The sequence below is a fragment of the Henckelia pumila genome, chromosome 4 (genome assembly GCF_033568475.1).
Source record: "Henckelia pumila isolate YLH828 chromosome 4, ASM3356847v2, whole genome shotgun sequence".
Taxonomy (NCBI): Eukaryota; Viridiplantae; Streptophyta; class Magnoliopsida; order Lamiales; family Gesneriaceae; genus Henckelia; species Henckelia pumila.
In genome coordinates, this window is record NC_133123.1 from 14,349,746 (window position 1) to 14,375,014 (window position 25,269).

The following is a 25,269-nucleotide window of genomic DNA, read 5'->3' on the forward strand; positions in this document are numbered from 1 at the left end:
ATTCAGATTTAAAAAACAGTATAGTAGAAGCAGAAAAAAGGCAAAAAAAAAAAAGCAGAAACAAATGGGATGAAAAATATAAAGAAAAAGAGAGACGAACCGATGAGCAAGTAGTGAATAACATTTTGGGTGAAGCATCGACCAAAAACACCAGAGCTGAAAAACAATAGTAGAAGAGAAAATTCACCTTGTTATTTGGGGCAAAACCAGAGTACAAGCCAGCCCACATGGGGGAATACTTGGATGCAACTAATCCATGAGGGAAAACGAGGGGTGTTTCAACCTGTGAATTTGTGGAAAGGGTATTATATTAACAAATTTACTGGAAAGAGGAAGTAACGAAACACCTACATATTTTGTTCTCAAATTCTGCAAAGAACAAAAAATCTAACCTTAATCTCTTATTTTTAAAACTGAATCAAAAAAGAGAACTCAAATTTATTGGAAAACTAAGTGTTACTAACCACACTTCACCCAAGGTAATGGCAGACTCTAAGCACTTCCTAACACATATAAATTTCAATATTTTTTCATAGCAAAATATCTGGGGTTCAATATTTTTTATGCTTCATAAAGTTGGTAGTAGTTTCTATTTTTTAAGCTATTACTCAATATATGTGCACGTAATGAGTAGGATATAAATTTAGGGTATGAGTAATCAATCTCCAGTTCAAACATAAGTAAACTTGTGGAAGTATAAAATTATTGTTACTCTACCTTTCATGAGCTCGATCTTTTGGATTAAGTGGTTTCCTCCGGCAAAATATTTGGAATATAGACAAAGTAGTTCTGCTGCTACTTACCTGATTCCTTCCCCTACATGAGCAGGAAAAAATGCTGGCTGAAGATAAAAAACAGACGGAGGACAAGGTGCTTGACATCGCTAGATCAATGCAATATATTTAAATAAAAAAAGAGATTAGTAAAAGTATGAATATAAGAGCATAATTAGATATGGAAAAAATATTTCGACTAAGAATATGTTTGGGAGCATGAATCTTATGTCAATGCTTGTATGGAAAAAAACAATGGTGGCCCTCAAATGAAATCGTTGATTAAAATTCATTATCTAGTAGGGTAGGGCGACGAGCAGACAAAGCTACAAGTTTGTAAATTTCAAACTCATCTTAATGTAAATGTCTAAAAGGTACATTTAAACACCATGTTAAAATTTCTTTTTCCCATTTTCTGAAGTTTTCATAATATTTTCCAAGGAAAAAGGGAGAAAAATCACGTGTAAACAAGTAGTATCTTGCACATACTTGTGCCATGTAGACAAAATCCATCACAAAGGAAATACCATGTCCAAGTCAAATAAATATGCATTTTCTTTCTCATGCTTGTTTTCAAAAAATTACTATCCCCTACAGTTTTTAAAAATTGTGATTCAGGGGGCAAGTGAAGAAAAAATAAAATAAAAAATTAATTGTTCATCCATATATACACTCTCTCCTCTCCTGTTTCTAGATTGTACTAGCGTCCATGTGCACATGTCCTCAAACAGTCAAGTGTGCTAAAGGCATAAATGATCTGATAATCGGAATAATCAAGAATGATGATGCCCCCTTACACAAATTCAGAAGAAATGAAACAATTGTCACTGGCAAAGTCCATTCATTCTCATTCATCCTCAAAACCCACATTCTGTCTAGTACAGCCAAGGCATGTCGTACATTATTTTAATCTATAGATTATAGGCGAACAATAATTTATAACATTTAAACAATGGATACAGATGTCCAGAATAAGGAATGCAAAAATTGATTTCCATAACAAGCCCTGCAAAAGTTGGAAATTCAAAATGACTCTTACATTAGTACACAACACTAGTCAAAACTACTCGAATATGAAATCTGCCTAAAAGGTCCTTCAAGCAAATAACTAGGTCAAAGAAAAGAAACGAACATTGAAATTCACAGTCTCTTTAGAAAATCTATTGTAAAACAGATGTCTATAAGCTTTTGGCTTGTGCAGAATCAAATCTATTATGAGGATCTAGGTTATAAATAAGAGAGAAAATTACCAAAAATATATTTTGAAACTTAATATGTGATCTGTTACTTCCAGTTTCTTTACTTAATTTACCATGAATTCACACTCGATGTACTCATCAGCAGCAGCTTTGCAGAATTCCTAATAATTAAAGTAATCGCAAAGAAAAGAATCAGCAAATGCTCAAACTGAAGAAGTTAAAACATTAATTATAAGAGAAAAAATGGGAAACTTTCGTTACACATTTCATGAGCCGAATATTTCCTGGGGAGAACTGAATGTAAAGCGTTTCAATGGGGTACCCACACCGCACACATCTGAATCCGCTAGTACAAGTACCATCAACATTCATTTTTTGCTTCATTGTTATCCTTTGAAGAATGGTAATGATCAATGCCAACCAAGAACTTCTACTAGCAACCAGTGGGTGTAGTCAAATTTAGATCAGTCGACACCTACTTCTCCATTCCATTCTTCTTCTATTTTCACAACTTCTTAGAGCATAACCAATTAACAACTTGATAAAGGCATAAAAAACGACAATACCATCTTAAGAAGCAAAATTAAATCAAATACAACAAAGGTATAGGAAGAACAAACACAATTATCATTTGGATGATAGGTTACAGAAACAGTTTGAATATAAAAGCAAGATTCGATTCACACGATTATATATATGTGGTCACTACAGGAAGAATCCCAATGTCACGAGGAGATAATAATAATATAACTGGATAGTAATTGTAGCTACACCTAAACCCGTGGTTCCAAATTTCTACATAAACTCCCAAATTCAATAGGTTAAACTTCCATTTGCTAAGGATCAAGCTTTAACAAAATCAAAGCACACCTTAGAGGAAAGAAGCGTGAAAAATGAGGGAAACACAACACCACCACCATCACAAAGGAAATACCATGTCCTCAAACAGTCAAGTGTACCCAAGTCTCCATACACCACTCCCAGGCTCTGAAACGCAAGCCTCAAAAGCAAAATTGCCGAGAATTTCTGTTTAAAACAGAAGAGGATGAAGTAAATGTTTGACAACATCATGAACAAAAGCAAAGTAATCTCTGATTTCCACATTAATATAGAACAGTAGCAGCTAAAACCAACAGTGCATACTTTCCAACATAAAGGAACAACAATAAAATAACTACAAATATTGCAGAAAACATCACACAATAACATTAACAAATCAAATAAATAAGATTAATAGGAACCCGATTCCTCTGTGCGTATTGTTGATTCGGGTTTCAGGGTTGAAATCTCGGGTTTACTCCAGCATTATAATTCATTCCACCTCCTCTGCCACCGCCCATTCCCGGTGGCAGATATCTCGCTCTCGAACTCATCACAAAACACCCGAATAGAAATACAAGACCAAAATTCAAACAAAAAAACAAACAACACCGTTTCTATGTGAACAAGTATAACCTAACTAAGGAAAAGTAACCTCGAAGTCGCAGATCGACTCCGCCAATGATTTTCGAAACCGATATTGTAGGGATAAACGAGAGGAAATAAATTGAAGACCTTTAAATTGGAAAAGTACTCGATGAATTTTGAGATTCTTGACAGAGATTCCAACGCCGTGGGGTTGACGAAGAGGAGATGGAATCATAGCTTACAGAAAACTTCCCAACAAATGTGTTCTCGAAGATTGGTTCCACAAATCTCAAAGTGGAAGTGAACAGATCTCAAAGTGGAATTGATGGCAGCAGGAAGAAGTGAAGATCGAGAATGGAGATCAGAGAAAGCCCTAAGGAGAGAATGAAGATACAGAGAGAATGGGGTTCTCGATTGAGCGAGAGTGAAATCGATTTATTACTTCACCGATTAGAAATTAAATACTTAATTTTGTCCTCTTTTACTTCATTAAATACGTGAACCGAAGTAAAATGTGACTTAAAAATTAAAGTGAAGCCCGTGTTTTTTAATTGATGAAGTCTAAACTTCATTTTACTTCATTAATTTTATTATCGCAGTAAATATATATGTATTACTTCGGCAATATTGATTGCCGAAGTAAAAACTGGCGAAGTATATTGTAACTTTTCTACTAGTGGTTGCGGGTTGGCACACAAAAATCCGCCAATTTACACGTGAACCCGTCGGGTTTGCCCGCAGAGATCGAAATGTCCGAACCCTTGATCGGAGCGTCCGATCTCCGCCTATAAATAGGCCCTTCGAGCTCCTCATTTCTCACACCTTTTCCAACTTCTTCTCTCGGTTTTTAGTGTATTCTAGGTGTTTTGGGTTGATTTACAGCCTTCTTAGGCTTGGTCTGGGAGTTGGCGAGGTTCTTTGGAATTGCAGCAGAGTGGTGCCCAAGTTCTGGGACAGTCGTCATCAACGGGCTGACGATGGATGCATGTATAGCTCCAGCTCCTTATAAGAAAATAGGGTTATGCTATAGTTTAATTAAGACTTTTAGAATAAGGTGATGATGCATGAGTAATTTGCATTGTGGTGCGGACGATAGACTTGGACATAGAGCTAGTCTAGCTTGCCTAGTTTATGAGGTACGAAAGTACTATTCGAGATATCTAACTTGAGTATGCATGTATTATGTGGTTCCATGTTTTATATGACTTTACTTGTATATCATATCATGACTTTATGTTGCATATATGAGTATATTGATCTCATATCTTTGAGATATCCTATAATAGGGCGCTCACCCTACGAGTTGTGGATGGTTGAATATATAAGTCTTGTGTCAGGTCACCGTTATGGTTGGACACTTGTACTAGTATCAAGTCACCATTATCCACTAGGTATAGGAGTCATCTCCTGATGCGATGGCGCAACGTGCTATATACCCTGTGCCTGATTTTTGAACTTGTTTCTTGACCTGAGAGTCTTGGTAACTAGTACACTTTGCATACATGCACATATAATATTGTATAATCATACTCTTGTACTGAGCGTTTTATGTTCACGTCCCCGTACTGCTATTTTTGTACACCTTATTCCATGGGACATGTTGGCGGTTGGATGAGGCAGGTGATTCCAGGAGGGCTTAGGCTATGGATGTCCAATGGATTTGTTTGTCTAAGCTTTCAGTTGCAATGTATTTAGATTAATACATTTTATTCGATATGATTGTATAACAATAATTATGTTTCCTTGAGGATTTTAGCTATTTAGTTATGGTTTTCGTTGTTATTTTTTTTTATTATTGTTTAATTAAGTTATATGCATACGTAAGCTCTCGATTAGAAGGTGATCATGGTGTGGGTCATTATAAAATTAATTCCAGAGGTACAACAGAAGTAAGTGATGAACTAGAAAACGGAAATTTGTGACTTTTATATATTCTGAAGGAAATAAAATGAAAAAGTGATGAATAACAAATAGAAGTTGGGAGAACCCTAGAGGATACTAGGTGACGCAAAATATCATAAGCAGGATAGCAAATGCGAGCATGCCGTAACTGGGTAGAGTCAGACAGCGCATGATAGGTAGATGTTGAGGAAGGGGAAGACGTAGAAAACGGCCACACATAGACGCCTTGGTTACATGGCCCAGTGAGGAGCAGATTTCCGGTGCTCATGAGATCCTTCATCTGAAAACAAGATGAGAGAAAAGTGACAGAAACATCATTTGAGTGACATAGTTGAGCCACATAAATTAAATTTTTGGGCATGTAGGGTGAATACACTGAAAAATATTTCGATGAAAAGATAATGTATTCAATTGGTTTAGTGATTTGAACGTATAAATTTATCTTGATGTCTAATGCAAATAGACAAACAGTGTACGTGCGGAAGTATGTCAAAATGCAGATTTTGAACACTTTGTAATGAATGGTGAATTCAAGACTTGCAGTGTGTAAGTAAACTGATAAAAATGACACGAGAGATGCTTATGGATGTTCGAAGATTCAATTACTCCTACATCACCCCTTCTTCCTCTTTGGAAGGATATTACTAGAAGACTTTGAATTTTACAAGTAATTTGCAAAACCCCAATCCAGTTTAGGACTTATCCACTGCCTAAACAAGAACTCCTAGGTACAACTCAGTTTCAGTCCTAGACTGATAAAATACAGATGTTTTTAACTCGTGTTAACTTAGCACAAAGATGATCCTACAATGATTAGGATGACATTAATTTATGTGTTTGTGCTTCAAGTTCTTTAAAGCGAGTTTTCTTCTTCAAACTTTGAAAGCTCAGATATTCTCACAGCAAGCGTTCTTGGCCAAAAAGTTGATCTTTGATGGATTAAGGCTCGCATTTATAGTTTTCGGATGCCAATGGTAATAAATTCAAAACGAATCTCTGAGAGCATTTGAAATATTTCCGTTGCAATTTTCACTTTCAAGGACAAATTTTGAGGGCGACATTCTCTTGGCTCGTGGCATTAACTTCTGCAGAGTGTGAGTACAAAAAAATTTATTCAAACAGATTGCTCTGGTAGACTGATAGTCACGAAGGTAAACTGATAATCGCGAATGTAGATTGATAATCACAAAGGTTGACTGATGATAGTAGAATATCTTCAGTTTAATGGAACTCCATGTGATCAGTCGAGCTAGTCAAGAAGTCGTGCTTCTCATTTTAGCGCTTTATTCATAAGGACACTCTTATCTAGAATATTTGGTTGATTGATAAGATCACACTTTCAATAGTTTCAGATTAGCTCGGTTGACCAATGAGACCACACTTACAATGGTTTCGGTTTAGCTTTTCTTTAGTTTATCTGGTAGTCAGTTTAGTATTTTTTGTACTTTTGTTTATAAACATCAAAACTTAATTTCCAAACAAATTGCAAGGATTTATTGTGAGAAAAAATGACGGAGTACAATAATTGTATTTGTTCAGTAGAACAATCGAAACGTGACATTTTAGCTGATGTATGGTTGTATCTGTTTAGTAGAACAATCGAAACGTGACGTTTTAGATGATGTATGATTTATCGATCCAACTAACAGTCCATGCCAGTTACCATTTTCCACCTTTGAATATATGCGTGTGTGTCAATGGATCTTTTGAAAAAAAAAAATACATGTCGAATTAATAAAATAACCATCTTCCGATTCTTCACACCACTCTTTATTTTCCAGAAATTTGCATTATTGATGCCTAACATAAGGTAGCTAGCCGCCCCTAATATATATAAATTTTGGTCCAACTCAATATAATGTTTATGTTAATAAAAATAATAAAATACTATAGCTATATCTTGTGTACTTATATATATATATATATATATATATATATATATATATATATCTTGAGGCACCTATACTAACCGAATTGGTCTGTTCATATGACACCAAAGTCAAATTACCCATCTAACCTTAAAATATAATAATTCATTTTTATAGATAAAAGACAAAAAAGTCTATATCAAAATTTCTCTCTCTTCTGTGATAGAATCCATTATCATATTCAATTTGAAATTTAAAAGAACGACTTATCAACATCTTTTCACTTGATATATTTTTTATTTCTAACATTGCTCAATTTTTTATTTACATATATTTTTTGATTATATAGCACATGCATCACATGTGCATTGATAGCTAGTAATTTATTAAATTTAAGCACCTCATAAAAAGTGACCCTCCATTAATCAACCATGTTCTTTATATCATTTTCAATTTACAATCTTTTTTTTCCTTCTCTTTTCAATCACTTCCTTTCTTTTTGAATTATATATGTGGAGAGGGCTGCTCAGATGATTATACATAAATATTCATGTATTAGGTCGCACACGCATCAGGTGTACCTCAATTACTAGTCTCATAGTACGTATGATTCATTCGAATATTGAAAAATTCCGAAACATAACTTATTAATTATTCAATAATTTGTTTAAAAAACATTAATCAAGTACTTTTGGCATAACAATAAATAAAGTAACACGATTATTCAATTATTCATCATATTATACAATCAAAACCTCGTCACTATATATATAAAGTATAATATCTGTCTGAACATTATTATACACGAGTTTTATTTAAATTTATTTCACATGCTGAAAAAATAAAAAATAATCTAAAAATATACAAAAATAAAATATTCCTATTTATAGAAAATGAATGCAGTAGGTATAATCAACAGAGCCATCCAGCTTATTATCCCCATCGTAAGAGTTGTTGCTGCACATATGAAATTAAAGCAAATCAATTTATAAAACTTTACTGATATATATATATATATATATATATATAATTTATTATTCAGATATATACATGTAACATGATGAAAACAAGTGATAATTAAAATAAATATTTATTTTCAGAAAATAATGATTATTGAAATTAATTTTTTGGTCTAATTTCTACCGAGTTGAAAGTGACACACAAAGTATCGAATTTCCAAACCTAATCGAGCAAGATGACATATATACTAGTCTTTTGTTTTTTTAATGGATCCATTTAGGGGTGAGAAAAAATACCGAAATACCGGAAAACCGTATCGAAAAAATTACCGAAATTACCGAAATTTTCGGTATCGATATCAGTATGGTAAATTTTTTTTTTCGGTATACCGGTATATACCGAAATACCGAAAAATAATTTTTTTAAAAAAATATACATATGAAAATTTTCGGTATACCGATTTTTTTGCCGGTATACCGAATTTTTTTGGGTATACCGATAATTTTTCGGTATACCAATTTTTTTTGAATTCGGTATCGGTACACGGTATAGATTTTCTCCATACCGAAAGTTTGGTATACCGAAAATTCGGTATATTCGATATACGTTACGGTATCGGTATGGAAAAATTCCGTACCGATTTTTTCGGTACGGTATACGGTATCCGATTTTCGATACGGTATACCGTACCGACCCACCCCTAGATCCATTCGAATTTATTGAATAAATTTGAAACTAAAAGCATGTTAATCACATATATATTCTATGTATATGAAAATTAGGATCATGAATTTAATCTTGTGAAAGTGTTCATATGATTTAAAAAAAAAAAAAAACACAAAAACGAAAACCAACCTCCGCTATCATCATTCGGGTTTGAAGACGAACCCGAGGTTGATTTCGACACCCTTATTCCAAGTCTTTGACAGTCATCGGCTTGTACAGCACCTAAATTTATTCGATCAAAATATATGTATTATATATATACGTACGTACATATATATATAGAGTTGGAAATATAAAATCGATACATGAAAATATATATAAAATATGATGAATAAAAATCTTACAATCGGAGTAGCATGGAAATGCCGAGATATTGAGGAGATTTGAATATCCAGTGTTGCATTGGCATATGTGTGTGCGTGTTGTGTTCTTCGTGCATGTCCCTTCCCCACAATAGATCCAATAGCAAGCTGCATGGAATTAAGCGCACAGATTTTATATTTAATTTTATAATTACGCACTATTTAATTATTAATTATTTATCCAACAAATTAAATAAAAATATATATTTGATTTTAAATTTGAAAAAAAAAAAATCACGTACGATCGAAGAAAGATGAGTTGTAAGGAACTGCTGGAGCTGGAGGAGCTGCTGGCATACACGAATAATCAAGGGAACCTGCGTATTATTGAATCAATTATTATAACAATATTCATATAATATAGTTCTCAATTAAAAAGAAAAGGTTAATATAACTGGTTACTATTAAATTAAATTAAAAGTCAATAAAACTAATTATCTCAGATATTTTATCATAACATAATGATTAATCTGATTGTTCATCACTATATACATATTTTAATTATGTTTGAATATTTCTAAGAAGGAAAAATAAGTTCTTTGGTCCATTAACTTATTCATGTTTTGGTTTTGGTCCATTAACTTTTCCGATGTGGGTTTTGGTACACTAACTTTGCATTTTCAGTGTTTTTTGGTCCAACTGCATACGTGTCAATTTTTTATTGGTCCAAAATGATGTCGTGGACCAATCAGAAGCTGACACATATGCAGTTGAACCAAAAAACACTTAAAATGCAAAGTTAGTGTACCAAAACTCACATCGAAAAAATTAATGGACCAAAACCCAAAGGAGATAAAATTACTGGGCCAAAAAACTTATTTTTCCTTCTATGAAGGCCGAGTTTATATATCCAATAATCCGGCCTAGCTCGCTCTACTCGAAATATTCGAAATTTTTTAAATAAAAAGATAATTAGCATTAATTCATCATGGATTTTGATTTTGGTGACAAATTATTATATGGAAGCATCATGAAATTCATCGTAAAACACCATCGTTGGATCAAGTACTGGACTTCATGCACGTAGGATCGATCCACGTGAACAATTAAAACCGCGTTGTGCACTGCAGAAGATTCAAATCCAAAACGTATAAAGATACATACAATTTGGTATGATGCAAGGTAGGTAGAGTAGAGCTTGCTCATCGGAATCATTAAGCCTGGTGCGCTTCCAGCCAGGCTCGCATTCGCACTTGAACCCAAATGGGTAACTCCGGTCTGACTCACAGCTTCCCTTCCCACATTGCACTTCATTACATATGTTATCTATATTAATTGAAACACGTACAAAATTAGCTAGTAATTCATTTCATTATAATTTATATATATGTATGCAAACACATGCAACAATATCTCACCCAAAATATAAAATATTCCTATGCATATTAATTAGGATATATATATGTTCTAAACTCGATCGTCTCGATCGCGTATATAAAATTGCTGGAACCCGAAACACAATGATCGAATATCCTATTGAGAAACTTGATAGAACTACTTACCGTAGAAGGGATCAAGAATATCAGCCTCCGTAATTGTAATTAAGGGCAATAAAAATACCAAGATTGTTACAAAACGATATTGAAAATTGAAGAAACCCATTATTTTTCGTTATGAATTAATCTTACAATAATAATATAATTAATTGTATTATGTGTGTCTGGATTTGGTTATATATATATATATATATATATATATATATATATATATATATATATATATAGTTAGAGATCACGGATGTTAACTGGGCTTAATTGACTTGTGAAGTTTCTTAATTTATAGAAGTTTCTCGGACCGACCTGTGCACTAATTTCAAATATAACAGCGGTATAAGTCTCTCCAAAGGTCAAGTTTCATATAAAAATTAAAATTGTGATATTTATCAATTAATGCCAACTTTATTCAAACTAATTAGTTGCATGAATGGCATAAATATGTGTATATTATTAGCTTTTCAATTGATTTATTGACTTTTGGGTGTTAATTAGTAGGTGGAGAAAAGGTCAGAGACTAGATATATATTGAAAATGTACATGTAAATGTAGACATATAAATTAATTATATTATTTTAGAGGAAATGGAATGGGTCATCTCTTCTCGAGGGTGGCTAATTGGAAAACTACGTACTGTGATTCCAGAAGGTCGTCGTGGAGTACTATTTGGGTGGATTACACATGGAACATTAATATTAATTTACATCCACGATTGTTGTTTTTAGTAATTATAATTATAAGTTTGGTCTCATGTGTGATATTTTGATATTTTGGTTTTTTACGTTAATAAATTTTATATCTAATTAAGTTTATTTGGAATGTGCACTGCATATATATCGATGTCATGTCAGAAATATTAGTCGGAGAGAGAGATAGTAAATTAGTAATTAAATAAGAATGAAATTTGATGGGTCGCAGAGTGATATTCGACAAACAAATAGGACCACAATGCAATTTTAATTTTCATTAATAATTTATTTTCAAAAAAAAAAAATTCATTAATAATTTATTATATGTGAGTCACTTATATATTTATCTATCTACTATCTATGTCTATGCGCGTATGAAACAGAATTAAATTGGTCTAGAATTCAAAATGGAAACAATTTATGAAGGTTTGGTGATATTTCTTGTGGATAATTTCGGCATCTTAGAGTGCTTCGCAAGATATGATGTTTATATTTAAGCAATCAATGATGTTATAGTTTCAATTCTTCAAGAATTTAAGTGTAGGGAAAAATATCGATTTTTCGATATACCGGAGTTACCGTATCGAAAAAGTACTGAATTTACCGAATTCTCGGTATACCGAAGATTTCGGTATGTATATGAAATTTGAAAATTTTGGTATACACTGGTATACCGAAATATCGAAACAATATAAAAAAATTAAAAATATATAATATTTATAACAAAAAATTTATAAATATAATATTTTTTTTTATAAAACGATATATACCGATACCGTATCAAAATTTCGATATGCCGTAAAATTTTGGTATGATCGGTATGATACTTATATGTATCGAAAATTTCGATATACCGATTTTCGAAGAGTTTCGATACGATATCGGCATATAATTTTCTTATACCATAATTTTCGGTAATATTCGATACGATATGGTACGGTATATCATCCCTATTCAAAGATATACATGCATAAATATATACCAATTATATTTGGGATTGAAACTTAGTGTCTCCTGGTGCAACGTAGTCCTTGAATCCATATAGGCTTTCGGCTCTTGTAGAGGGTGGGCCGAGCGATCGCTCCAAGGTCTCACTTTAAAAGAGTGTCTCAATTATTTTTATAAATTATAATATCCATATTGTTTTTATTAATATTATAGAAAAAATTAGATAATTGGGAATAGATATTCATGACTAACACGACAACCATTAGTTAATCACTTCTTTCTTTCAATTTGTGTAAGGTTTATCAAATTTAATTCTCATTTTCAATTCTTCTTAGTGTCACACAAGTTTTTTTTCTCTTATTCTTTTATAACTTTTGAATTATGTTTAATTTTAATTAAATTAAATTGAGAATAAAATTGTGACGTAAAAAGAAGATTTTTCAAATTAAATTATTAAAATTTTATTTAAATACCACAATAAGTCAAGAGATTTAACGATTATTTTCATTGAAAAAACATAATTGATGATATTTCATATGACGATTTAGTTGATGACTTTGCTTTTATAAAAATTACAAGTAGTGTGTATTTTATATAATATTGGTTTTTTAATAAGTATAATAAGAAATCATGTACATTATTTCTAATACGTAGCTTTACAATTACACATTAAGGTTTAATTTGATTACAATATGTTAAGAAATAAATGACTAGAGTGTGAAGATATTAACGGATGACTCAACTATAAAACATCCAACACATATCAGTGGAAGACAGGCCAGGGTCAAAACCTGATCTCTGATACCATGTTAAGAAATGAACTTGAACTTAACTCAACCCCAAAAGCTAGCTAAAAAAAAAAGATTTGTCTTTGTCTATATATTAAAGTTTCAGACTATTTACCCCACTAATGTGAGATAAACTAACACACCAACACGATATTATTATTATTATTATTATTATATTTAAGTTTTCAAGTTAATGTGGAGTCGAGATTTTTTTTTTCGTATGAGATCTCAATTTTCTCAAGACCAACCCTAAAACTCCATATAAAATCATGAAGAGTCCATTGATCCAAAGGTTGTTATGCCACTGGATGCAATGATATGTCACATGTGTTGTATAGCGGCCCGGGCTATGCTACACTGGGTAAAGCACATCCGATGCTGCATCTGCCATTCATTTGGTCCGGGACCCACACAATTCGTGTGTGGAGCACGGACCCTGCATGTAGGACCCGGACCATGAATGATCAATATCCACCGAGTGAATTTCATCCGATGTAGTATAGAAAAACTCGTTGTACACCCGATTAAACATAGCGGTCAATGTCTTATATTTCTTTATAGTTCATGTCAAATGTCTGGCCGTCTAGAATAAGCAAGCAAAACAGTTCCCATCTATAATGAAAGTTGGAATTTGAAGTGTTTAATGTATAAATATAAGTATAATTAAATACATTATATTTCTAATTGTCGGAAAAAATAAGCTATTTCTATTTTAATATATAAAATCTATTTTCATAATAAATAGGTAAATCAACCAACTTAAATTTATATGTTTTATTTTTTTAGTTATGTATTCCACATTCTGACATTCATGCCTTTTTTCCTTATTTATTTATAATAAATATAATCTTTATTATTTTAAGGATATATATTATCAACTCATTATTGAATTTAATATAATTGAGAGATTATTTCTTTGCACATTTTAAATGTTTGTTCATGTATATCATTGTTTTCGATCCCTTGCTCATTTACTTCCCGGCTCGATCAAGTAAACAAACCCAATAGGTGAAGTAGTCTCAACAACAGAGAAGTGGCAAATGGCAGTTCAAAGGGAGAGCCTCTGCAGGCCTATATTTTTTAAAACTTCTCTTAATTAATTAGATAACATACATATATATATGTGTTATTTTTTAAAATCCCATCTCAGAATTGTACACTTCGGTGTGTTGATTAGTATAATCTAAACATGGGCAAGGCAGGTAAATGGGTCAGAAATTTGTTACTGGGGAAAGGAACACATGAGGCCAATGCAGGAGAAGGGCCTAAAGTAAAACGGAGATGGAGCTTCAAACGATCACACAAAACCAATAAATCCTTCGATTCCGCGGAGCTTGGACGCGACCAAAACCTCGTCGTTGTTCCTCTTCTTCCATCAACTAATGCAGCTGCTACCAAAATACAAGCCGCATATCGATCTTACTTGGTACGTGCATTCATATTTACTCCGGAACTTCCTCCTTTTTTGTTGGTGAATCATGCGTTCAACTGGTAGAGATATGAACAGGCAAGGAGAGCGTTGCGGGCTTTAAGAGGGCTAGTGAAATTGCAAGCCCTTGTGAAGGGTTACTTGGTAAGGAAACAGATGAACTATGTTCTAAGGTCTATGCATGCCGTGATGGCGATTCAAGTTCGCGCCCGAATGCAAAGGGTTCAGATGACAGACCAACCCATAAACATATCATATGAACAAACATCAGCTTCTGATGCTCAGCTTGCAAGACAGGTCAGAGTATGTATGTGTCTAGTTCTTTTCTGGAAATTGCATCTGTGTTTTGCAAAAATTTATGTGTAGCCGATCATTAATTGGCTGACATAAATTTTTGTTTCAGAGGTTGCAAACACTCAACTGCTCCTACTCATCTTAATCGACTTTATTACAGGTGAGCAGGGTTGATCATGGAACAAGGGAAGTACTTACTCGGAGGATAAGTGAGCGCATGGATCACAGACAAGCTCAAAGAGTTGAAGACCATGGTTGCAGGCGCCTCTCAGTCTCGCAGCGAGAATACGAGCTTAATCCATGTCCCAGTCCGTCAGCATTATCCCTCACAAATTCGAGTTCCACGTCCTTTGATGGGCGACAAGAGACAATAGCACCCACAAATTCCAAACATTTCTCGATTTGGCATGAAAACAAACCATTTATTCCTAGGCTAGTAAATTGCCCAGATCATGTCGCTTCCGACTCCAGCTTCCTACCAAATTACATGAGCAATACTAAATCATCAAAAGCAAAAGCCAGGTCGCACAGCGAACCTAAGCAACGACCTTTACCCATCAAAGATCAGGAAAACAGACGATCATCATCAATGGACTGGAAAGGCCGCAAAAATCAGCGCCACTGGTTGATCAAGATTTACCAGTCAGGCAAATCCACTGATGACAAGACTAAATCATTCATCCCATTCGAGGTAAGTGTTCGTACTTAATCTAGAAATTCATTTCTAGATGCTTGTTAAGCCATCCTTGATTTCGTTTCGTTCTTTCAACTGCAGCCTCCTGTTATCTTGTATTGATTCTTCCGTATCCAACCCGGTCAGGAAACAAACTTAATAAGGTAGAGGCAAGATTCATACGAGTACAAAATTGAGTATCATTCGTTTCCATGACAGCTGAAGGAGATCAAACACTTCACAGGAAAGTGTATATCAGACAACATTTTGCAAGTTCTTCTGGTATGATTGGAGACAGACCCAAGGGTGATTTCTCTCCCCTTTCAGAGATTAAATAATAAAAATATAAATTATTCCCTCAAGTGAGTCATCCTTTCACACACCCTCTTATCCTACTCTTTCGAATTCCTGAGCTGCCCGACTTATTGGCTAAAGACATTTCAAAGATGTTATTAAACAGAAAAAAGAAGTAGATTGCCAATTATGCTACTGTAATAGGCTGCATTGTGGATTGCGCCAATGCATTTATGGTGAAGTAGATTTTTGAAGTTTAGGACACGCATGTATACATATCCACATTCGTATATACATAATTTACATCAATTAAAAATATCAAAATCTGATCAAGTATACAATTAATTTACGCTTATGCAACCATTTTTCGTATAATTATACAAATCATGCACGTCGATCAAATTAATATGCACGTATAAAACTGAAAAATTAGACTATAATATATCAATTAGTAATTAAAAACACTTTTTAAGTGTAAAATACAAACTATCATTCAAATTTGTTATAAATAAAATAATAAGGTCTACTAATAAATAATCGACCGCCTACACCATATAGAGTTGCTCATTGAAAAAGATGATTACTTTACATTAAATCACATACATGGGAACTAAAGGTAACTCAAGAGAACACAATGCATACAAAAAGAAAGTAAAGCATTTAAATCAAACGCAGCACTGCCAGCACAGACTTTCAATGAAACGAATTCCGATTATGATTACATAATTCAGCTAGGGATCTCGACAAATAAATCATACTTCACAGGAATCACACCTCTTGCCATTAGTGTATTGAAGTAATTATTTTCGGGTGCACAGGCAGATATGGAAGTTGAGAAAGAAATTTGCTACACAATTTTTTGTTTAGCAAAGTTGCAATGTATGCAGTCTGCAATATATTCCGAACATACCCGAAAATAAGGTGCATCGATCAGATTTTTCCCAAAGAATTTAAGATGATGGCTCAGTAACCTGCAGGTACGAATGATAGAATAGAAGTTAGCTATTCATTTGAACTGAGCCGGTAAATTAGACATCCTCGAGAAATGACGGGGCCACAGGAAGAAGTTATATGGCTTTACCATGCACACATTCACTAAATTATGTTTACAAGATTATGAAACTATTGTAGTGTTGTATATTGAAAGCAGAATCCATGCATTTTTTCCGTTCAGAACATTTCACATTGCTCGTGCAATTAGATGTCAATCTTTGAGAATCAACTTTGAATCATGTAAACCACAATGGGACAGTTGCATTTTTCTATTTTGGACTTCTTTGACTTTCAATCTCTGGAATATATTTATTTCCACATACAGCATGGATGGATAAACCACAAGATGCAACTAAGTCCTAAAACTCGAATCTCTTTCCTGGAACACAGGCTAATATATCTCCACTTTGCCGAAGTATCCCACAGACCACAAGAGGCTCTCCCCTGAACCAGAAGTAATTGTCCTCAAGGGAGAAGACAAGCTTGATCCCAGTGGCCAGATAGAGCAAGTGATAAAGTTGGCAATTTTGCGTCAACTGGTCATCATTTGCACCATGTGAGAAATCAGATTTAGTTAGTTCTCCTCCCTTAGGGCTGACAACAGAACACTCATGGCTCAAACACATTCATCACTAGATATTGTCTACTAAAGAAAATTTGATTTCAAGAATCAAAGCTGATTTTTTAATCCAGTCACAAATTTCTACCAAGATCATAATTGAACATAACAACAATATTAGGCGCCAAAATTCAGAATCAGTCATTCCACACACTAAAAAGGCAATGTTAATCAACAATGGCACCTACTTTACTTGACTGTCCCTTCCCGAACTCCATGATCAAATCAGGATCAACATTCTCCTCAGGCTCCCAAGTGGGCTCCTCCATATCTGTCCATTTTACCAAATACTCTTTCTTCCCTTCTTCTCCTTCCCTCTCATCCAAAATGCTTTCCGCCACTGCGTATTCGAGCCCCGCCTCAAAATCTTTAATCAAATCCTCCCCTATCATGCCTTTCTTCACCCATTCATTAGCCTCTCCATCTTTCCACATCACTAGATATTCGGTATTCACGCCCTTCCCTCTTCTCTCCAATATTACCTCAACCTCCGAATACTCGTATATTGCATCCTCCAATACCTTTATCACAGTTTCGAGCCCCAATCTCATGGCAAACTGCGCCGGATTCCCCTTTGGTGTCACCCTAAGAATACTCCTCGCCAAATCCAAAGGAGTCTGCTTTCGATCATCTTCCAATTCCGGGTCCGCCCCAAAATCCAGCAATAACTTCGCCACCCCAGGCTTCACATAGCCGGCGGCCATGTGCAACGCCGTCAAGCCGCCGCTGTTATCCCTATGGTTTACATTGGCTCCAGCCTCCGCCAGAAGTTTAACACACTCCTCCGACCCAAGCCCAGATACAAACAAAAGTGCAGTGCGACCATCTCGATCCACGGCATCAATGTCCCTTCCATCGTCGGATTCAATCAACCGCTCCAGAGCAGCGGCGTCCACCTTCTTGGCAGCGGTCCACCAAGGAGATTCGTACTCAGCAACCACGTCTGCGGCTATATAGTCGGAAGGGACCCAAGTTGGAGCATGTTCGTCTTTCCACTCAATCAAATACTCCATCCCGCGGCCATTTCGAAGCGCTCTGCTGCCGATGATCTTGTTCACCTCACCATAACTCTCCCCTTCATCGTAGTCACCAAATTCTTCAGCTGGAACAGCTGCTGACGCCCGGCTCTCGAGGGTGGCGAAAAGCGGCAAATTGGAAGCCTTGGGGTGGTCAAGACTGGCTTTAACGGAAATTGGGAAGTGGGTTTTGGACGAAAGAGGAAGAGGGATGAGTGTGAGTGGAGGGGAAGAGGGCTTGAGGCGGGAGAGAGATTGAAGAATGTTCATTGAAGATCGAGCGAGTAAATGGGAAGAGTTGCAGTGCAAGTGTGAGAAGATTGAAGCATTCTGTAATGGGAGATTACGTTCGTGTTGGTGTTGGGGATAAGAAATCCCATCCACGCTTGAAGGTATTTACTGTTTAGCTCCTTCGTTTTTTGTGTTTTTCTAAATCAAGTCCTCTTGATTTTGTTTGGATAGAAAATGATAAATAAACTATTTTTTTTAGATGGAGTTGTGCTATACGTCGAATAATTGGATGCATGATTTCGATATTATTTTTAGTATATGATCTCATTAATTGATCTCAATTTCCGACGCCATTTCGGTAAATAAATATTTTAAGCTGCATTTCAGGTTTTAAATTTAAAGTAATTATAATTTGTGAATACAAAAACTGATAATCATATTTTTGGTCATTTATACATGTTTCCTAATTTTGTATTTTTAATTATTAATTTATAATCTTAATTAATTAATTTGTATTTTTTTTCCAGTTTTCATCATTTTAAATTAAATCGATCGAAATGCTAATGTGTCATTATGAATGATAACGTTGTAATTAGTATTGTTGACGTGTTCAGTCACGACATCATTATGCTAAAAATAACTAATATGGAAAAACAATGCGATATAATAGACAAACTATGAATTAGCCGATAAAATAAAAAAATAGGAAAAATGTGTGAGTTACATGAGAAAAATGTATTTTAATGGAAGTTTAAATATCAATGAATGATTTAACACAAAAGTATTTGAGTTTTTGAATAACATATTGTTTGAAAGCGATTTTAAAAAGCACTTTTCAATTTTTTTTTAAAACTTTTGTAAAAAAAATTCGAAAAATGTTTCTTAAAAATTCCCACAACACTAATATCTAAACACCTTTTCCACCTAAATCTTTTCATTAGTTTAATTTATTCTTTTTACTCTTGGCGTGTGTTGTCAAAAGTGTTCTAAAATTCTCGCCTATGCCCGCTAGACGGTGGACGGTGGCTTGCCGTCCCGGTTAGTGGCTAGAGGCGTCGTCCGATTAACTGGCCGCTTGGGCACCGTCTAGACTCTAGACGCCAACTGCCTAGGCGGTTTACCCAGTAATTATAAAAAAAACTTAAACTTTTTTTTAAAAAAAATTAAAGTATAAAGAAAACTTAAAATAAGATAAAGGGCAACAAACCCCCAATTTTTTTTAGACTTGATATCAATTTAATATATTTTGAAAATTTGTTGAAGATGTTTAAATAACATGTATGAAGACTTGATATTTATTAATATCTATGACTATTGACTATATTAGTATATTGCTATATTATTAAAATTCTAAAATAATGTCATAAAAAATTGAAAAATATAAGATATAAAAATTATTTTTTATAGTAGAACTCATAAATATCTTAATATATTAATTATTTAGGTTTTTAAAAGAAAACCCGTCTACGCCCCGCCTAGGCAGCTAGACGCCAAGCGGTAGCTCACTGCTCGTCTACCGCCTAACATTTTTTAAAACGTTGATTGTTAACAATGCAACAAAAGCTATTTTCTTATTTCGATGTTTGTTTTAAAAGTTCAAGGAACTTTATTTGTTTTAGCTAAATAATTTGATTCATGCATATATTTTCCTAAAATAAAGTTTATAAAAGGTGTGAAGCGTGACAAAATATCTCAATTAAACTTCAAATTTAATAAGCTTAGAGTATCTCTACATATTTGTAGTGACCCACACTGTTATCACCTACTAATTAGAACATAAGCATGCATTTCAACTTAATCAAATAATAATAAAAAATGACAGCGAAAACCATAATAAAATCCTTAAGAAACATAATTATTATACAACCATATCGAATTCAAATGTATTAACCCAAATACATTAAAACAATAAACTTAGACATCTCCACTGGCCGTTTGCAACCTAAGCGCTCCTGAAATCACCCGTCTCATCCAACCGCAAACCTGCCCCAATGGATTATGGTTTCCAAAAACAACAAATTATGGCAACGTGAGCATAAAACGCTCAGTATGAGAGTATAAGTATATGATATTATATGTGCATGTATGCAAGTGAATTGGATATCAAGACATCCAAGTCAAGAAACAAGCTCAAAAACCGGGCTCAAAGTATATAACACGCTACGGCATCATCCCAGGTGGTGGCTCCTATACCTAGTGGATAACGGTGACCTGATACTAGTACAAATGTCCAAGCATAATGGTGACGTGACACAAGACTTGTATATCTCAGAAGGTGGCTCCTATACCTAGTGGATAATGGTGACATGATACTAGTACAAGTGTCCAACCATAATGGTGACGTGACACAAGACTTTCGTATCCAACCATCAACAACTCGTAGGGTGAGCGCCCTACTATAGGTAATATCAAAGGTATGAGATCAATATGCTCGTGTATGCAACATACAGTCATGACATGCTGTACTGATAAAGCATATAAAACATGCAATCAAATAATACATGCAGAGACATAATACATGCATACTCAATTTGGGTATCTCGAATAATACTTCTGTATCACGTATACTATGGCAAGCTAGACCATCTCTAAGTCTAAGCCTATAGTCCACACTACAATGCAAAGTACTCATGCATCATAATCTTATTCTAAAACTCTTAACTAATCTATAACATACTCCCTATTTACTATAAGGAACTAGAGATATACCTGCATCTGTCGTCAGCCCGCTGATGATGACTGTCCCAGAACTTGGGCACCTCTCTGCTGAACCCCAGAGAACCTTCGTAACTCCCAGACCAAGCCTAGGAAGGCTGAAAATCACCTAGAACACTAAAGGACCGAGAGAGGAAATTGAAATTTGGTGTGAAAATTGTGAAAATCGGAGGGCCTATTTATAGGCAAAGATCGGATGCTCCGATCTGAGGTTCGGACGCTCTGATTTCTGCATGCACAACACGTCATTGCACGCATAGTTCGGACGCTCCGATCCCTACTTCGGAGGCTCCGAACTGCTGCGTGTCCGATCAGTGTTGACACCTCGACATATGAATGACCTAACTGAGATCGGACGGTCCGATCCTGGTATCTGTCCGTAGCCTCCAATCCTTGGATTCATGCCTTCAAAGGGTTATGTGACACCTAAAATCCAATCTACTAAATCGCATGAATTAATTTAATAAATATTATGATTATTATTTTTAATTTTAATTGATTTAAATTCTTTATTTGAATTATGTGTTAATAAATATTTTTATTATTTATTCAAATGATTATTTTACTAGCTATTTAATTAATATTTTTAATTGTTTAGGTTTATCTGTCCAAATGATTTTATTGTGAAATTTAAATTGCTTTAAATATTTTAAAGGTTTAAGTTTGCATATTTAAATGATTTTAATTGTTTAGTTTATTCATTAAAATTATTTTAACTGTTTAGCTTATTTATTTAAATACTTTTGATTGCCCAATTTATTTATTTTAAATAACTTAAATTTAGTGGTTAGTTATTTTAAATTATTTTAATGCTTAGTTTATTTTATTTAAAAGATTTTATCTGTCCAAATCATTTTAAGGTTTTTATTTCTGCTCGTGTATTTATTTAGATTACTTTTAAACGTTCGTCTAGTTTGTTTAAATTATTTTAATCACTCTGTTTATTATTTAAAAATCTTAATTATCGATGCGACATCAAAATATTTAAAGTGTTGATTTTAATTCCTAAGATAGTGCCTAAATTAATTTTCAGTATTTATATTTATATTTTTTTTGAATGTTTTGAATTTAATTGCTTAGTTTCTTTTAAAGCTAGAGTTGCTCAATTTGTTAAGTTATTTATTTAAAAATTCTTGAGTAAGAGGTTCTCGGTTCCGGCAATGCGGTGATGGAGGATTCGGCCGGCGGTTAATTTTCAAGACTTTAATTTTTAGAATTTTAGATAAGAAAAATGGAGGTTTGGACCGAGAGTTTGACTTTGAATTTTCCGGGTGTTAAAGACCGTTTTTATCCATTTCTTGAGATTATTTATTTACATTTCAAATTTTAAAATTCTATTAGACCCGGATTGATAAAAATTTAATTTAAACACTTTGACTTGAGATTTTAAATTTAAGAGTTTTAAAGGTGCATAGAAGTTGAGGTAAAGTTTTAAGCTAGTGTAGAATTTTTATAAATATACTAGCACCTTTAATACTTACACCTACACATATATGTACACACCTTTACACTTAAAATAAAAACACAAAGCAATTTTTATAACCCTAGCCCTAAAACAAGCCCTAACCGCCTCACACTCTCTTCTCTCCCCCTTACTCTCTCGTCCGCCCCCTCCCTTCAACCAGCTGCCGCCGCCGCCTCCAGCTACCGCCGCCACCACCGGAGCACCACCTTGGAAGGTCTCCTCCTTGCTGGCCGAAATCCCAGCTCTCTTCCTCCTTCTTGCTTTTGATTTTTAAGGTGAAAGCTAGACAAGGCAAGTATAGGTTGTTCTTTGGGCATACAAGTTGGCTACATAGTTTTTCCTTCTTGTTCTTGACATATTTCGAAATGCACATGATTTTTCACATGAAGGGTTCTAATTATTTGAAATTTTTAGTAGGGTTATTGGTGGTTTTTGAAATTTGGTTGGGCATTGTTGTATATGAGTTGAATGATGCATTGTGTTGAGGAATTTGATGGGTTTTAACATACTTTAGCACTCTTGAAATTTTCAGAAGTGAACCTAGCCTATATTTCGAAATTTACATGGTGTAAAGGCTGAAATTGATGTGAGTTAAACCATTTTAATGATGTGCATTGAGCATGATTGAATGTTTATGAGATTGTTGCATTTTGGAGCATGATCGTGTAAATTTTGAATTGTGGAGTTGATGTGCATTTGAGGGCTGCCAAGGTGTTTGTGTTAAGTCCTAAGAGAAGGTTTTGGGTGTGTTTGGTGGTATGGATGGGTGGTAGAGGCAAGGATATATGATTGGAGGTGGTTTCACAAGGTCGTTGTGTGTTTGAGTGTGCTTGCTTTGAACAGGGCAGTTGGGTTTCGGGACAGGGCAGGTTCTGGGATAGACCTGGGCAGGTCATGGGCTGGTCTTAGGTTTATTTCATGATGTTGTGGTCGCGTCGGTATAAAATGGGCCCGTTTCGGATAAGTATTCAATAAGTTATGAATTTTTGAAGTTAGGGTGTCGGTGCAGAAATTTTGAGGCAAAGTGGGCTGTCCGGTTTTGGTTTTTGGTCTTTTTGCTTAGGCTTTCAAATGAAGTTGAAACCTGGTCATATGGTTAGTTTGGAGTGTTTGGAAAGTGTCGGTTCGAGCGGGATCACATTTGGTTAAGGGGTGATAGAGTTAAAAAAATTTTGGTGCGATTGTTCGGGTTGTTGCCTCGAATGTGAGATGAAGAGTTAAGGAATGTGTTTACACTTAGGGGCAGCCCCTCACTCACCCATTACCCACATTATTTTGTTGAGCATTCATTCATGTAAAGGCTTTCACGTGTGTCTTTTGAGGGCTTGGCCCTTGGTCGAGCAAAAAGGTTATAAAGAAAAGCATTCTTTTTAATGCATACTAAGTAATTTGAGTCGAAGTAAAAGAAAAAAAAGGAAAATGTTTTTGTTATGAACGAAGTGGTTTGATTGTACGAGACCGAGCATTGAGGGGTGGGGGATGCCTCACTCCCTTGCCGAAATAGACGGGTAGATCGAGACCGGGAGACATCTCGGGATCCCTACCAAATTAGACGGGTAGAGTGAGATCGGAAGAAATCTCGGGATCCCTACAAAATGACAGTTAAAGGGGTAAGTCGCGTCGGGAGAAATCTTGGCGTCTTGCCGGCATAGTGCACTGCAACCATTGATCGATCAAAACAGAGGGTCACAATTCAAGGAGCTAAGTTTAAAGTTTAAAGTTGAAATTTCAGATTCAAAACTATTTTGACTCGTCTTATTTTATTTAGTTTATGGCAAAAAGCATGTTGATTAGTTAAGAAAGGAAAGGTTAAAAGTTTCATTGCGTGAGTTCATTGTTGGAGATTATTTTATTTCTCATGCATCATGTACGTGTTTAGCTAAACTTTCAAAAGTATAGTATGTACCGTATTTTGAGTATGACCGACTGTATTTTTAACCCTTGTTATTATTACTGCTTATGCTTGCTGAGTCGTTAGACTCACTACGCTTGCTTGTTTTCCAGGTGAGGATATGATCGTAGGGACCGAGGGGCAGGACCTTTGAGACGAGGCACTCCGGTGGTGCAAGGCCCTACGACCGTTGCTATTTTCATGTTTCCGCACTAAATTATGATTGTAATAAAGAATTTTAAACATGTGTACTTTTGGAGATAGCCAGGATGTGTTTTCCCTGTGCTTGGAGTTTTAATTTTATGATTCGTAGTTGGTTATCGCTATTTTCTTTACAACAGTGTGGGGTTGTTTTACTTCGGAGTTATGGTTATCTTTTATCGCGATTATGGCGTCTTTGTTTTTACTTGTGGTTTGAGACAGGGCGGCTTGTTTATTTACAAACAAGTCATGGCAAATTTTTTTTTTTAAAAAAAAATTCATACTTTCTTTTATTATTTATTTAAGTTTAGAGGTTAGGATCGTGTCAGTTGG

The 25,269-nt window shown here is 34.5% G+C and overlaps 3 protein-coding genes across 3 annotated transcripts; 1 reads left to right on the forward strand and 2 right to left on the reverse strand.

Annotated features, from left to right (window-relative positions):
• Positions 1–7,878: 7,878 nt before the first annotated feature.
• LOC140867596 (uncharacterized) lies at positions 7,879–10,860 on the reverse strand. The gene is made up of 6 exons (XM_073272662.1): positions 10,700–10,860; positions 10,302–10,463; positions 9,440–9,514; positions 9,180–9,305; positions 8,965–9,057; positions 7,879–8,106 (listed from the first exon to the last, which is right to left on the reverse strand). The coding sequence occupies exons 1-6, from the start codon at positions 10,797–10,799 to the stop codon at positions 8,030–8,032; spliced, it is 633 nt and encodes a 210-aa protein (XP_073128763.1). The 5' UTR covers positions 10,800–10,860; the 3' UTR covers positions 7,879–8,029.
• Positions 10,861–14,304: 3,444 nt separating this feature from the next.
• On the forward strand, positions 14,305–16,133 carry LOC140860524 (protein IQ-DOMAIN 19-like). The gene is made up of 3 exons (XM_073263530.1): positions 14,305–14,541; positions 14,611–14,904; positions 14,999–16,133. Exons 1-3 carry the CDS (start codon positions 14,305–14,307, stop codon positions 15,545–15,547), a joined length of 1,080 nt encoding a protein of 359 aa, XP_073119631.1. The 3' UTR covers positions 15,548–16,133.
• A 278-nt stretch (positions 16,134–16,411) lies between these two features.
• LOC140862985 (signal recognition particle 43 kDa protein, chloroplastic) lies at positions 16,412–18,781 on the reverse strand. Its single transcript, XM_073266048.1, has 2 exons — positions 17,606–18,781; positions 16,412–16,776 (listed from the first exon to the last, which is right to left on the reverse strand). Exons 1-2 carry the CDS (start codon positions 18,701–18,703, stop codon positions 16,756–16,758), a joined length of 1,119 nt encoding a protein of 372 aa, XP_073122149.1. The 5' UTR covers positions 18,704–18,781; the 3' UTR covers positions 16,412–16,755.
• Positions 18,782–25,269: the final 6,488 nt, after the last annotated feature.